We start from the raw sequence: 14,576 nt of genomic DNA on the forward strand, positions 1-14,576 counted from the left end.
TTGCCACAAATACTAACTAGAGCACAAAATCAGCAGCTGAAAATAGTCCCTAACAAACACACTTTTGTCCTGTTTGAGTAAAGTTTAAAACCCCTGCTTTAAAATATTAACAATTTCTCTAAAATGTTAGATATTAATGACTAAATAAGGAGTTAAAACACCCTTCACTACTTTGATATAGACACTCAAAAACTCAGCTGAACTGCTCTGTCAGGACTGTGCAGGTGAACGACCCCACATCTGTCATAAAGCTTTGACTTGAATGTCGCCGATAGTGTGGCGTCACCTTTTGAGACTGAAGCACAAATACTGAAAGCTCTCCTGTGAAATAACCCAAAGTGTCATCTTTAATAAAACCACGGAGCCCAACTCGACCTCCTTTATCAATGACATTTGTGAGTCTTGTCGTAAAAGCACCGGGGGAAGGACTGACGTGTCGTTCGCCTCTTTGTGGGATTTCTTGACAATAACAACAACACAGAACACTGACGGCCTTATCTTTTAATGATCTAGTAATATTTTGTCCTTTGTGCATCTCCAGACAGTATTTCTGCAATCCAGGAAAGAAAACTCATCTTACATAACTATAAAATCTCAACAATAATCTCAAATTTTCAATAAATATGGAAAACTATTCAGAAACTTTGCAACTTGCAAAGTTTAATGTTAAACAGCAGCACAGTGGTGTGTTTTTTTTACCTGCAGTGAAAAGGTGAGAGCCAGATCGGTCTCCACAGACCCACTGGGTGGCAGCACTATCTCATGGGACCTCAGAACGCGTTTGGAGCCCTGTAAATAAAACACTGGCTGTTGTTTAATGCAGTGGGAGCTCTTATCGTGGAAGCGTTCTGCATCCGCGCTGCAGCAAAGGTGCACGGCATAAATAATTCAAACGTGATCCAAGACGTTCGGAAACACTGTACTCGTGTGTTTGCATGTGTTGATGTGAACATTTACTACAAAGCTCATGTACTTCACAGGATATTACAGTTTCACAAAGCAAACTAAAGTATTTCACTGCACGTTTGGATGATTTAATTACTACCACAGTTTGAACAAGACTCTTACAACCTGAAAAACGTGAAAAGAGCAATGAAACACGGCTTTAAAATGATCTGCAGACCCTCTTTTGTCCTTCGTCAACATCTGATAGAGGACTGCTGGATGTCTTCTGCAGTATTTGTTTGTGTTTGTGTGTGTGGGTGTGGGTGCAGCAGGTTTGTACACGCCTGCCCTGATGTGACTGTTTACCTGGATTTTAACCGCTATGACCACAGAGATCAGCTCTTTATCAAGTTCTCTCATCACAACCAGCTTCTTCAGAGTCAGACTGCACAATCTGAAGAGAGAGATGAAGAAAGGAGGTTTAGTTTAGCGCCGCTGGTGCGTTTCAATGTGTACAAACAGATGAGTCTTTCACACACAAAAAAACAAAAACAGATGGCTTATTCATGAAACGGTTTACAAGAAGCAAGTCACTCAGCAGGTCAATGACTCGCCGTTTTCACACTTTAATTAGGTGTTAGTTTGATGCTTTCGTGCCGAGCAGATACAAAGGTGTGAGCTGAACTCGCTAGCTTGATGATTGGCAGATTTGAGCTTGTCACAGATTCACTGATATCTGTGGATATGAAGTAAACATTCATTCAATAAAACATTAATTAATATACCAACTCAGTCGCAGTAACACTATTGGTCAAACTCTAATTCCTGCCATCAAACGTGCCACCTCTAGGTTTCCATGCTGCTGCGGAGCCACAACCTCATCTGAAAAAAATGTTTTCACATCGGTGAAACTCAAAAAAACTGGTGACTGGAGCGATGGAGGAAGAACTGGCTAAAGATCACAGAGGCTTTTAGAAATTCCTGCACTTGTTAGTTAGCGGCAGGCTGAGCTAAATCCTCTTTCTCTTGCGGACGGGCATCTGCCAGCAGAGCAGAATAGCAACACTGAGGCAGGATGGTGGCGGGGCAGCCGGGGTGGCATTGTTGGGGCAGTGTGTGTGTGTGTGTGTGTGTGTGTGTGTGTGTGTGTGTGTGTGTGTGTGTGTGTGTGTGTGTGTGTGTGTGTGTGCTTTAACAAGCCTGTCACGATTTTTTGAGACACTTCCTCACAAGACGAAAGCGAAGAAGAAAAGCTTTTATTTAAAAGGAGCTTTTCTTTTGAGGCACTCTTTGGTTCCTTTGACTGAATCACTCAGAGGAGCTGCTCTGAGCAGGCTGGCTGCTCACAATCTGGAGGCCTATTTTCACCAACCATTTATCATCCGGCTCTCCTTTTCACTGCAAAATTAAGCAGCGTTAACGGTGCTGTTGCCTGGAATGACATCACTCTGACATTATTCTGGGGCATAACAACACGGCATTGAATGTCATTCAGCAGCAGGAATCGCTATTCAACGACTGCGAAGGTTTATTGTCAGACAGAGAAAAAGATGTGGGTCAGAACTGCCAGGAGTGACGGAGGAGGCAGAAATGTGCTCAGCGCCGGGACGAAAAAGCCCGGGGAGGCAACATTAATACGCCGACATCCACTGTCGTTCAGCGTGCGGGCCGAGGAGCTGACCTTGGATGTAATCTAACCCCCCTTCAATTCTCCTATTTTGAGAACTGGAGGCAAAACAACGGCGGCTAGGTGAGGCCCCAAACAAAAGAAAACAGCAGCGCGAACAGTCAAGGGCTTTCAAAACCACACAGTGTGCCGAGTGACACGACGCTGCGTCTCTGCAGCAGAGGGGTATCAATCAGCCTCGAGAGAAAGCAAAACACTGGCAGAGGAGGGAGCGATGACAATGGCAGGTTTGAAGAAGCGCCGGCAGGCTGAACGAAGACCTCTCTTCTTCAGCTGAGACACGACCCAAGAAACCTCAGGCACAATGGACACAAGCCAATGAAGGCTCCCATTGTCTTCAGCCTGCTCTCGCACAGACAATACGCAGCATTCTTGTACTCCTGTTTTGTATTCTACCCTGTTTCCATTGGTTCCAAGCCCACAGCAGCATCTATTTCAGTTATGCTAGGTGGCTGGATGCTGGTTTGCGTGGGCAGAGACGACCACATGACAGATATCTGCCAAACTGTCACATTTAGTTTTGGGGGTTTTAGATGTGTTGTTTTCTCTCCCTCACAATGGATTTATCGTGCAGCATCTGTTCAGAGGAGCAGCACTGAAATGCTACCTCTAATAAAGAACCACTAAATTTGTAAGAGGATCTCTGCTGAGCCATTTCTCTTTGGTTCACAAACGCTGGTTTCTGGTTTCCACGGCTCGTATCCATATCAGCTTCTCCTGAAAAAGGCTTTTTGGAGCCACTTAACATAAAGGCAGCATTCGTCACAACCACATTGATTGGGTGACAGTGTTGTTGGCTTGTTTGAAGCATCAGGATGCTTCAAACAAAGCGCTTCAGGATTGTCTAACAGCACCTGAAGCCCACCCTTCAACACTGGAATCAGGGGGGCTGCATCGGACAGTTTCTCTAACTTTACAGAGACTAACCCTGTGAGAGTCGTCAAGGTTTGAACATCTCAATCGATCTCTTTTTCTCTGCTACTCTAAACAGTAGCGGTGTTGAGGAGAGGTCCCATCCGTCCCACCTTCCCCACGTCAAATGCAAAGCAAAGCAGGCCGTGCCTCACACCTGAAGTAGTTTGGTCACGGCTAACAACACGGCAGAAAACTAACCTGAGCAGAAATGATTCAGCTTGCTAGTTGATATCCATCCATCCCACAACCAATACGCTGATGACACACATGGAGGGGCTGCATCAAGACAAAGGCTCTGTTTGCCATCGCAGGCATTCGCTTTCACTGCCCTCAAACCCACACAGATCACTCAGTGTTTGCACTGAGCGGGAACTTACTGAACGCACTTACACCTGGTGGAGAGAAGAACGTCAACGACCGGCTCGAATGTGTCTCAGTATCATCGGGGCTGCAATCTGGCTCTCATGTTTTTTGGTGACATTTACGGTTTTTCTGTGTGACACCATGTGTTGGTCATCGATCCAGTGAGGAGGATCAGCTTCAACAGTAAGTTTAGTCCAGGAGATCGCTCTGTTCCTTCTTTGGTACACAAACAATGACACATCAGAACGAGAACCGTCCACTCTTCTACGATCTGCACATCTGCAAGTGCAACCATTATGTCTCATACGTCTGGATGCATCTCAAAAACTAACACAGTAGTGCATTTATTAAGAACCTCTAAATTACTGTTTGTTTGTTTGTTTGTGTGCGGTGCATTCTTCCTTAAATTCTCTGGTGGAGTTTACTGCACATGATTCACACTTGGATGCGAGTATAATTAGCTGCATGATATGTGTGTGTTTAGCGTCCATAGCCACACCTTAGTTTGAGAAAAAAGCCTTGTTACAGCTGTGGTGATGTTAAAATTGAACCAGTTCTCCCATGAAACCACTGAGAGTTCCATAACGGCTGCTCTCTGCGTGGAGTTTGAGCAGCAACATGCGTCAGCAAGATGACTACTGGCACACATGAAGGAGGTGAAGTCATGAAGTCATCTATTTCTATGTTTTGTCATTATTGAACTTTAGTACTGCTGTCTGTGGGTGAAAATATGTCACTAGAAGCTGAATGTAGGTGGCACAGTGGACCGTGGTAACACTGTCACCTCACAGCTAGAAGGTCCTGGGTTCGATTCCCGCCTTCTATGCCTGCTGCCCTTTAAGGGGGGGCCTTTCTGTGTGGAGTTTGCATGTTCTCCCCGGTATCCTCCACAAAAAAACACACTAAAAACATGCAAGAAGATCACCACCTGACCTGATGGTGATGAAGAGGAACTGGGTCTCCGGGCGCCGCTGTCGCCTGGCAGCCCACCGCTCCTGGTCTGCGTGGAGGAAGGACTTACCAGGATGGGTCAAATGCGGAGAAATAATTTCACTAAGCATGTCGTGTGTGCAGTCTCCCCCTGTAGCATGTGTGTGCTGTGATTAATGAAAGTACATCTTCTTCTTCTTCTAAATCATTTAGATTAGAGTTTGAATTGCTCAACTTGAGTGATTGCATTGAAAAGCTGAATCTCAATCGTGCAGATTCAAATTGAATCTATTCATTAGGAACTGAATTCCAATAAACTTGAAGGTAAATGAAATATGATGAAATTGAATTAAATGGCTCTGAAACTGTATCTGACGATCAATGAAAATTCACTTCTCTGCATACAAACTTCCACATTCAGTCCTTGCGATTCAACTTGTATATTTCCTGAAATGTAAGATTCAAAATCAGTTCTAGTGGCACATATTTCTGCTCACTGCCACCTGCTAATGCGTTTGTACTCTGAGCTCGTGTCTGTGAACACAGAAAAGCACACAGCTGCTGTTTTGGCGCCGCAGCAAAGAAACCTGTTCCCTGTTCTGTCCCCTCGATGCGTCCCCAGAGGGTCTCCGGTCTGCTAAGACGCACGGCTACCGCCTGTGGCGTGGCCTTGCCAAATCCTGATCCAGTGGCCAGCTAAGCGCAGTTGCTCTGGCAAAGGTGGCGCTGTGATCGTAAAATCCCAATCATCTGCCAAGAGCAACAAACCAACAGGAATTTGTTTTGGTATCACCGATGCAGAGAAATGTCAACACCGTCCTGTAAACACACGGCAGAGGGACGAGAGGAGCTGATGACTGACGGCAAATCAGATGAAAATGAGCAAAATATCATTCTGTGTGGATCTTAGAGATGTTCATTATGAAGAAAAGCAAACCGTGCGAACGAGGCCACATCATGTCGTGGAAGTCACTCCGACAATACGACGACTGCTCCATCTCTGCATTCCTAATATGAGTTACCCTACTCAAATCCTGCGCTCAGGTGTCATTTGGAGGTACTCTTTTTCATTTTATACATCTCTATACTTCTTTTCCACGACACTTAGAAATCTATTGTACTTTACACTGCACGACATTTATCTAATGTTTGGAGAAATACCACTAATACTACTTTCAGTACATCTACTGCTCCCTCTACCCCTGCCTTTACTGCAGCTACTGCTACTTGTAAGAATAAATATTTATATAGGATACATATGTCATATTTACCATGTTCACCATGCTATTTGTTTAATGTATTTGAAAGCTACCATTTGCTGACATGCAAATTAACACTAAATCCAAGGTAAAGGAGGCTGATGGGAATGTCATTAGTTTTGCAGTTATTAGGTCATAAACCAAACAATTAACAAATTGTTAGATTAACTGACCTGACGATGGACAGATTATCCTGAGGAGGGCATGAATGTCTGTACCAAATCTGAAAATTAATCCAACAGCTGTCGAGACATTTCTCAAAAAACCACAACAGCAAACCTCATGGTGGCGTTAGATAAGGATCAATAAGGTCAGAAGGATTCATCCTCTGGGGATCATGAATGTGTGTATAAAGCTTCATGGCAATACGCATCGCATGCTTATTGAGGTATTTCAGTCTGGACCGACAAACACGCCTGAAGTCACTCTGCTAGCATCACTAAACGCTGTCAAAAACTGCTTTGACCATGTAAAATGACTCCGGATCTTCATCCCTTGAAGCTTTGCCACAGCTCAGTGGCCTTTTTAAAGAAAATGTCAAGATTTGGCTGAAGAAGAAGCCAAGATCAGGACTTAGGGAAGGTCCAGGCTCGGTTGTGTCAGAGGAACTGGAATTACAAGAGATGACATCGTACATCTGACCTCGACCATCAGCACTGATTTGCTTGTCTCTTGACACGCTGACACGAGAAGAATACAGGTACTAAAAATATGTTAAGAGACCAACAAGATCTCAAAACTATTCGACTGGAAAAGAAGAAAGCTGTGGGTATGTTTTCAACTGCATTCATTCACACAAACAGCTTCAGCCACTGTGTGTCACTGTGCTGCAGGACTGCTATCAAACAAGTAAACTGGACATGAATGTGGCCAAAACAACTTATAACGCAAACAAAACCAAGATGAACCAGTTATATCCTCCATACTACATCCTCGAATTATAGCCAATCCTGACATAAGGAGCAAGACATAAGAGAAGTCTGAAAGCGAAGGGAGATGTGAACTGTGTGGAGGTGGGATAACAAACATCCGAGGTTGAGTTTCGACTCCTGGATTTGCTCCTTCCGGTTATCATGAGAGTCGGCTGTAACGCTGGGAGCACTGGTGCAACAATAATGAGATTTCCATGCTTCACACTGCCACTTCCTGCTCTTCTGGCACGGACCTCACCCACATACACACACATGCAGAGGCACTTAAAATAGATGCTTGAACATGACGTAAGTATTGAGTTAATAGTGTATCAGATATCGAGAGGATTCATCTTCGGACCATTTGATTCTTGACTGGATTCCTCCCTCAGACAGAACAATGCACTTATCGAACGCAAGTGAATCCCAGCTACTCGCTAATCCTACATGTGGAGCGTCATGAGTCAAATTTCTTTCTGACAAACTGATGATACTGTACAAGGCTTTGATCCCACAGCAGCCACACTGTATGTGGCGTATGTGCAGATTGAAGCTTAGACTATAGGGCGAAGGATAAACTAGAGGATTTACCATTTTATATCTCTGCATTCTGTCTGATTACATGTCACAGCCGAGCTCGGACAGTTCAAAGGTGTTACTTAAAGTTGCAGCTCCATCTCTGTGGCGCACTCTAATAGGATTGTCAGCGCTGTTTCAGTCCTGGCAAAATGTACGTTGAAACTACAACATAGGACACGTCATGCTTTTTCAGACTTTCAATCTATGAAAGAAAATCCAATTTCTGAATCTGCTGAATTGAAATTGGATTCAGGCCAACGTTGTAGTGTTCACTGTAACTCTTCAAGGCCGAGCAACGAGAAGAAAATGATTTCAGAGCTCCACAAAGCACAGTGGTCCTGACTCTGCTGACCTCCAGCACTCCCACTTTCTGTGTAAACCTGGCACAGACTGCATTAAATTATACTGTATCACCGTTTCCTGCGAGTTCACGGTTATTCTTCTTCTGTCTGAAACTGAAATCTGATCCAGACATGTTCACTGGCGTGTAGAGAAAACATTTGTCAATATTTCCTAAGGGTCAAAATTTCTCAATATTTGTCTGGCATCAATTGACGAGGTTTTGGCAGAGAATCCACATTATTCCAGCTCTCTTGCCTTGCATGCCTTATTTGTTCCCTGGATATATTAATATATGTTATAATAAAAAATAAAAAATAAAAAATAAAAAAAACATATCCACACTCATTGTTCTACACACAGTATACTGGCATGCCTTTAATTCAAGTTTGGCATTGTTTCCATCCTAAAAATGAATACCTTTCCTCACAGCTGTAATGTTTACTCAAGTCTGTGTCAAATACTAAGAAACAGGAAAAATATCCCATATCTGAATTGTTGTGTCGCCCAGTTTGATTGAAGTACTTACACACTGCTGCATCAATTTTTCATCAGATGTTTAAGCACAAAAGACTTTCTCCAGCGTATTTTGGTCCAATGTGTCCATGCTAACTTTAGCACGCTACAATACTAAACGATACACAACAGCTAACATGTTGTTATGCTAACTGTAGACATGCTAACATGTTAACCTGCTAAATGGCAATATATTAAAGATGAAATATTATTAGAGAAAATATTCTGAATTTAGCATACAATACACTTGTTTTTGTTTGTTTTTCTAGGTGGCTAAAATGTGTTTTGCTGCCCCCGTCCACAGCAGCACATTGCTAAGTTTTCATACTCCTGTCTACCTCTCCAAACTGGCGGCATGCTGACTGCCATCGACTGTAATAAATACAAGTACTATAGATAAGTACCCCATATTGCCCAGCTTCAAAATAATCCAGGCAAAACCCTTTAATTAGTGAGCTTTAAAGGTGCCGAGAGGCTAACTGAACTGTGGAGTCAGGCTAGCTGTTCAAGCACAAAGCACTTTCTCCAGTGTATTTTGGTCTGGTGTGTCCATGCTAATTTTAGCATGCTACAATACTAAACAATACACAACAGCTAACATGTTGTTATGCTAACTGTGGACATGCTAACTTATTAACCTGCTAAATGGCAACATATTAAAGATGGAATATTATTAGAGAAAATATTCTAAATTTAGCATATTATAAACTTGTTTTTGTTTTTTTTTCTAGGTGGCTAAAATGTGTTTAGCTGCCCCCAGCCAGAGCAGCACATTGTTAAGTTTTCATACTCCTGTCTGCTTCTCCAAACTGGCGGCATGCTGACTTCCATCTACTGTAAGAAATACAGGTACTATAGAAAAGTATCCCGTATTGCCCAGCTTCAAAAAATCCAAGCTAACCCTTTAATCACTGAGCTTAACAAGTGCCGAGAGGCGAACTGAACTGTAGATAGAGTCAGGCTAGCTGTTTGCTTCTGTTTATGCTAAGCTAGGCTACAGCCCCGCGGCTCTAACTCCAAACTTAAAGCACACTCAAGACTGATATCAAACTTCTCCCTACTTTGATGCTAGCACACTTGTCCACTCCGGGCAGGCTGAGTCAAGCTCCAGCCAAGACGAGCAGAAGGATCTGATTACCTCCAATATTTGAAACACAAGACTAGCAGTAAATCGACAGATGCTGCACATAAAGCAGTCACACACATGAACACAGGGCTGGTGGGAAAGGGCCCGAGGCGCTTTGGGATTTGTTAATGTGAAGAAAACGAATGAATGAGTCCAATCTGACTGCTGCCAGTCTGACGGCCTCTGATGATGCTGTTTAATTCAGACATGTTGGTTTGCTGCTCATACACTGCATGAATTTCCAGTGTTGCCATGGAAATCCTTTTTTTTCCTCTCCCTCTGATGTAGGTTAACAGGCAACCCTCCGTTATGAATAAAGTAGTGCAGTCAGACAGTGTGTGTGTGTGTGTGTGTGTGTGTGTGTGTGTGTGTGTGTGTGTGTGTGTGTGTGAGTGGCTCAATCTGAGTGCTCGTTTCTTTGCAGGCTGGAATGCATTAAGAGCCAACTTGATGCGCGTCATATTGATGCACTTCCTCTGTTCTGACATTTCCACGAGGGCGCCGCAGTCAGGAGAGCCGGAGCATCGAGGGACCAGCTCAGCACAGTAATGCATTTCACCGCCGCATTCATCTGTCTTATGTAGCCATTTATCAGTTTCCTAATGCCTTTCGCAGTCTGTTGTAGCATCTGAGCAACAAACTGACATAAATTGCCTTGACTCGAAGTCATTAAGGAATAAAATAAACTTGGAAACTGAAATTCTATTCTGTTTACAAAAAGACGGCTGCTTTCCAAAAGCTCTCTGATTAGAAACAAATCATACAACTGAGTGACAAAAACACAGAAACCTCGGTTCAGTGTCGCATTGGATTAAATGACAACAACACTGAGCTCGCTGAACTGTTAAAGCTGAGCATTCAGCACTGGTGTTTTGCACCACTGCCCAAGGTTGATGGATGAATGCTGCATTTCCTGAGTAGTTCAAAGAATCTGCTAACGTGCTGTCCAGGTAATTAACGACATTTCCTTTCAATATTCCTTGAACCCCGCCTGGATTACTCCTGCCTGATGACAGGGAGGATTCGTGCTGCGGCGCACATCCCCTTGAGCCGCATACAGGCCACAAATGGATGCTCCATGTGGCATCTGAGTGCTATCCTACAGGTGTTAATGGACCCAGTTTATACCAGTTGAATGACCACCGAACTATAAAACCTCCACCTCGAGCCTGTACATTTGTAACTATGTACAATGCTGCCTCCATCACCTGATTTATTTACACCACACATGGAGTATTTACGCTTGTGGTGGTGCATTTAAAGCCCTTAGATCAGGCAATCTTTGTGCACATATCAGCAGTCCAGGGTTAATGTTTCTATGAAAGCGTCCCCTGAAAACTCCTCTGGTGGTTATTAACCATGGACAGGAAAGGTTCTCTGCTGTTATTACCCCCCGCAGGGTGACGCGGTGTGCATTCGGGAATTGTTGTACCTCATTACTGTGGTGTGACATCAGCTGTCATACTGTGTACTGACATGTGTTTACCTGTTCAGGCCACCCAGTGTGTCACATTGGCTCACATAGAGACATGCAGTTAATCTAGCTGACTTTCCAAGTTCAAATGAGCCCTATTAGTCTACCAATCCACTGTAATAACAATTATTATTATTTAATTAATGACAAAGGCTGCATCCCCTTTTTCTTTCAGCTGAAACCTCCGATAGACCAGCAGCTGATGATCGCAGTGTTGATGATCGTCTATTTGTGATAACACAAATAGACGTATCCTGATCAGGGCCGAATTTGCCAGCTAGTGCCCACAGCCGGGGCAGAAAGAGAGTTATGGGCTCCTTTTCATCAAATTCATTTCGGAATACGCAGAACAACTGAAAGAACCACTCAAACAAAGTCCCAGATGTGGAGTCCAGGCACCCCTGAGGCTCCGGAGCAGTTCGTGATCATTTACAGATCTAATATTTCACAGGTCTGTTTCACTGAGATTCATAATCTGATGCCTCAGCAGCTTTGTTGTACGTATTGTATTTCAATGTTGTATTCCGTCATATTTCCCCACTGTGGGATTAATAAAGGATTATGGTGTCTTAATATTCCACGCACACTGATTTAGAGCGATGGTTGTTCTGAATCAATACTACAATTCTGCTGCAGTGCGTTTCACAATGCTCAAATTGTTGATCACATCTTTGTTTGGAGTTATGCAGTTTTAACTGAAACCTGCCAGCCAATCAGGGCTGAGTATTTTCCATAGCCGTGACACATTCAAAATGAAACAGGATGCAGGTAAAATCTGCTTTTAATGCCTCTGAGGTTTGTTTTATCCCTGTTTCAGTCCTTGTTTTTTGGTGTGCTCGAGTGCAAATGTAATCTAAGACATAGTGTATTTACTAGGACACACACAGTGTCTCTAAAGACTCAAATGTTCATATGTAAAGTCTGCTGTGTGGCTGTCCATCCTCTCATCTGGCATCTGAATATAATCGAATGTAGCAGTCGACATCATCACCCCGACCCTGCCTGGACCCGCCTCTCATGCAGCTCATGCTTTCCCTGTGTGTGAACGTTGTGTGTCTGAAGTGACCTAAATTCTCACGTCTCTCGGGGTTCTGGAAAACCAACATCCTCCTGTCTCTGTCCATCTTTCTCTCAGTCTGGCAATCCTTCCCTCCCTCTCCCTCTCTCTCCCTCTCCCTCTCTGTCGGTATCTCTCACTTTATGACTCACTCAGAAAAAACGTGAAAACAAGCCACTCTGAAACAACTCCTCAGCTGCAGAAAGTTGAGTGCACTTTGAAAGAAAGCCATTTTTTGAAAGACTAATAGGAAACTTGGAGCTGCTGTGCAGTATTTTTCCTGTCAGACCACAGATCCTGCACCTGTCAGTGAATGAAAAACGTCACATGGGAGGGGTGGCACTGGCACAGGAGCCTGCAGAGGCTTCTGGGAACAGAAAAGGAAAGCAGCCTCACTTTCTCCATTGCACATAAACTTTCTGTGGAGCTGAAGAAGCTAAAATGGTAAACTTTAAAGCTGGAGTGCAGGACTTTTACACAGAACTGTTATGTTCAAACCTTCGCCAAACAAGTTCACGCAATGCTGAATAAGCCTGTCAGAGATAAAACTTTCTGTATTTCGCAGCAAACCAGAGTTTCAGTAGTGAAGTGTTTTACGTCAGCCAGCCAACCAATGATTGGTTTGCCAAAGATGAAGATGGGAGCAACCGCAGTGACGGAGTAGGCAACAGGAACCAGGAGAATGGTGGAGCCAATGGCGTCATAAGCATGTTGATGGTATTTGTGTAGTTATTCTCGCTGCCAGAAGGGGGAGACAAAAGCTCCGCAATGCAGGTTAAACGGCAGTGACTTCTGCTTAGCATTCGTTTGATGCGACAGCTCAGACAGATTTATTTCTGATTCTTACAACTACATTTACAGCTGCTATTGAGCAGAAAAGCAGACAAACTTTACAGTCATGTTAGCGTGTTAGCGTGGTCATACTGTTGTTTTTCTGTGTCTCTGTTACGAGGAATGGCCAGTAGTGACAGGAAACATTATTTTGGTTATAACTTGCTGCTGGTAACAAGAACCAGCTGTGTGGGAGTAAAGATTATTAGGTATTGTTAGCTAGCAACTAGCAGAAATAAAAGTATAGTTATCTTGGACCACGGTTGTTTGCTTTCCAGACACTTGTAGGTCAGATTTGAAAATGATGTGAATGTTTTGCAATCACCGTTGAAGGTAGCCGAACCCAACTGAAGAACTGTGGGACATTTTGGACTGAAGAGACAGAACTCTTAACCACCATCCACGATGCAGCAAACGAGGAAGATCTGTTGAGAGACTGGTGTTCGTTCCTCTTTCAGGGTTCCTGTGGTGGCCTTGGTTTGCATTTCCATTTGTCATCTGTGTTTTGGAGCTTTCAGTGACTGAACAGAAGGACTTTACAGAAACCTGCTGCAGCATCAGTGCAGTGTGTTCATCCCTCTGACAGGCAACATCAAAAATTAAAACCTTCAGTGCACTTAATTTAGCTTTTAATCACATGGTTAATTACTGTTAAGGTAACAGGTTCCGTCCCTGTAGCAGCTTATATGTCCATCAACTGCCATGTACTTTGTGAATCCAGCTGCTCATTAAATTGCTCTTAATGAGTCAGCCAAATGCTTATATCATACATATGTAAAAAGGAAATCAATCATCTGCCGTTTTCTGTTCCATACTGCACACATCTGCTGGCAAATTACAGGCTTCACGCACGTTTATTTCATCCTCCAGCTTTTGTAAGAGCCGAAAGTTTAAGATGTGATTGTTAATTGCTGCGTTTATCTTTCCGTCGAGGTGTGCAGCCTGTTCACGCATCTGCGTTTCCTCTCTGACGAGGCCTCTTCATCACACTCTTTCAAAGTGACTGAGAGATTTGGTGAGGAAACATCTTGCACCTGTCTCACACACACTGGGTGATCGGTGAGTTACTGTCACTATGGAAACTGCTGCAGCTCACTGTGCGCGTCCAGCGTGCATGTAAATACTGAAAGGAGATCTTTTTACATGCTTTGACATCAAAGAGGGATGAAGACGAAGGAGCAGCGGTCACATGGGCCACGGTGTCCTGCCTGCCCGCCTGCCTGGCAGGCCCAGACTGAAACCTGAGATGCAAACATGACAGAAATACTGCATTCCAGCTATTTAAATACAGCCCTGTACACACACTGCATAGTCAGGGTGTCGCAGCTTCAGACGTGGTGGCATCCCACTCTAAACATGCCTCACACACTCAGGCTGGAATGACCGACATGCCATACCAACACCACTGTCACCGGCCTCTCCGCCACATGCCTCACACCCTGCAGACAGACGCTGCAGCCTGTAAACAAGACGCATGACTGAATTTTCTCTTTCAGGACATTCCTGCTTTGTTGAGCATTACAGAGTGGAAAGAGGCAGGAAAGGTGAGAGAGAAGAGAGAGGTGGAGCCCTGATGGAGGTTAAAGGCCGCGCTTCACATCCCAAACGCATACGGTGCTATAAAGTCCACATACTGATGTAAACAGTGGCTCGGTGGACACCGCATTGGCGGATGGAGTACCCCGCTTACACCTGAAATAACAG

At 44.0% G+C, this 14,576-nt stretch overlaps 1 protein-coding gene across 4 annotated transcripts in view; it reads right to left on the reverse strand.

Annotated features, from left to right (window-relative positions):
• Positions 1-14,576, reverse strand: part of pacs2 (phosphofurin acidic cluster sorting protein 2) — a 56,609-nt gene that overhangs the window by 18,428 nt on the left and 23,605 nt on the right. For all 4 annotated transcript variants that reach the window (XM_070978514.1, XM_070978515.1, XM_070978513.1 and 1 more), the window contains exons 2-3: positions 1,252-1,339; positions 700-789 (exon numbers count right to left, since the gene is read on the reverse strand). In XM_070978514.1, the coding sequence (XP_070834615.1) occupies positions 700-789; positions 1,252-1,339 (178 nt within the window). The remainder of the gene's footprint in view (positions 1-699; positions 790-1,251; positions 1,340-14,576) is intronic.

The sequence above is a fragment of the Chaetodon trifascialis genome, chromosome 14, assembly GCF_039877785.1.
Source record: "Chaetodon trifascialis isolate fChaTrf1 chromosome 14, fChaTrf1.hap1, whole genome shotgun sequence".
Lineage (NCBI taxonomy): Eukaryota > Metazoa > Chordata > Actinopteri > Chaetodontiformes > Chaetodontidae > Chaetodon > Chaetodon trifascialis.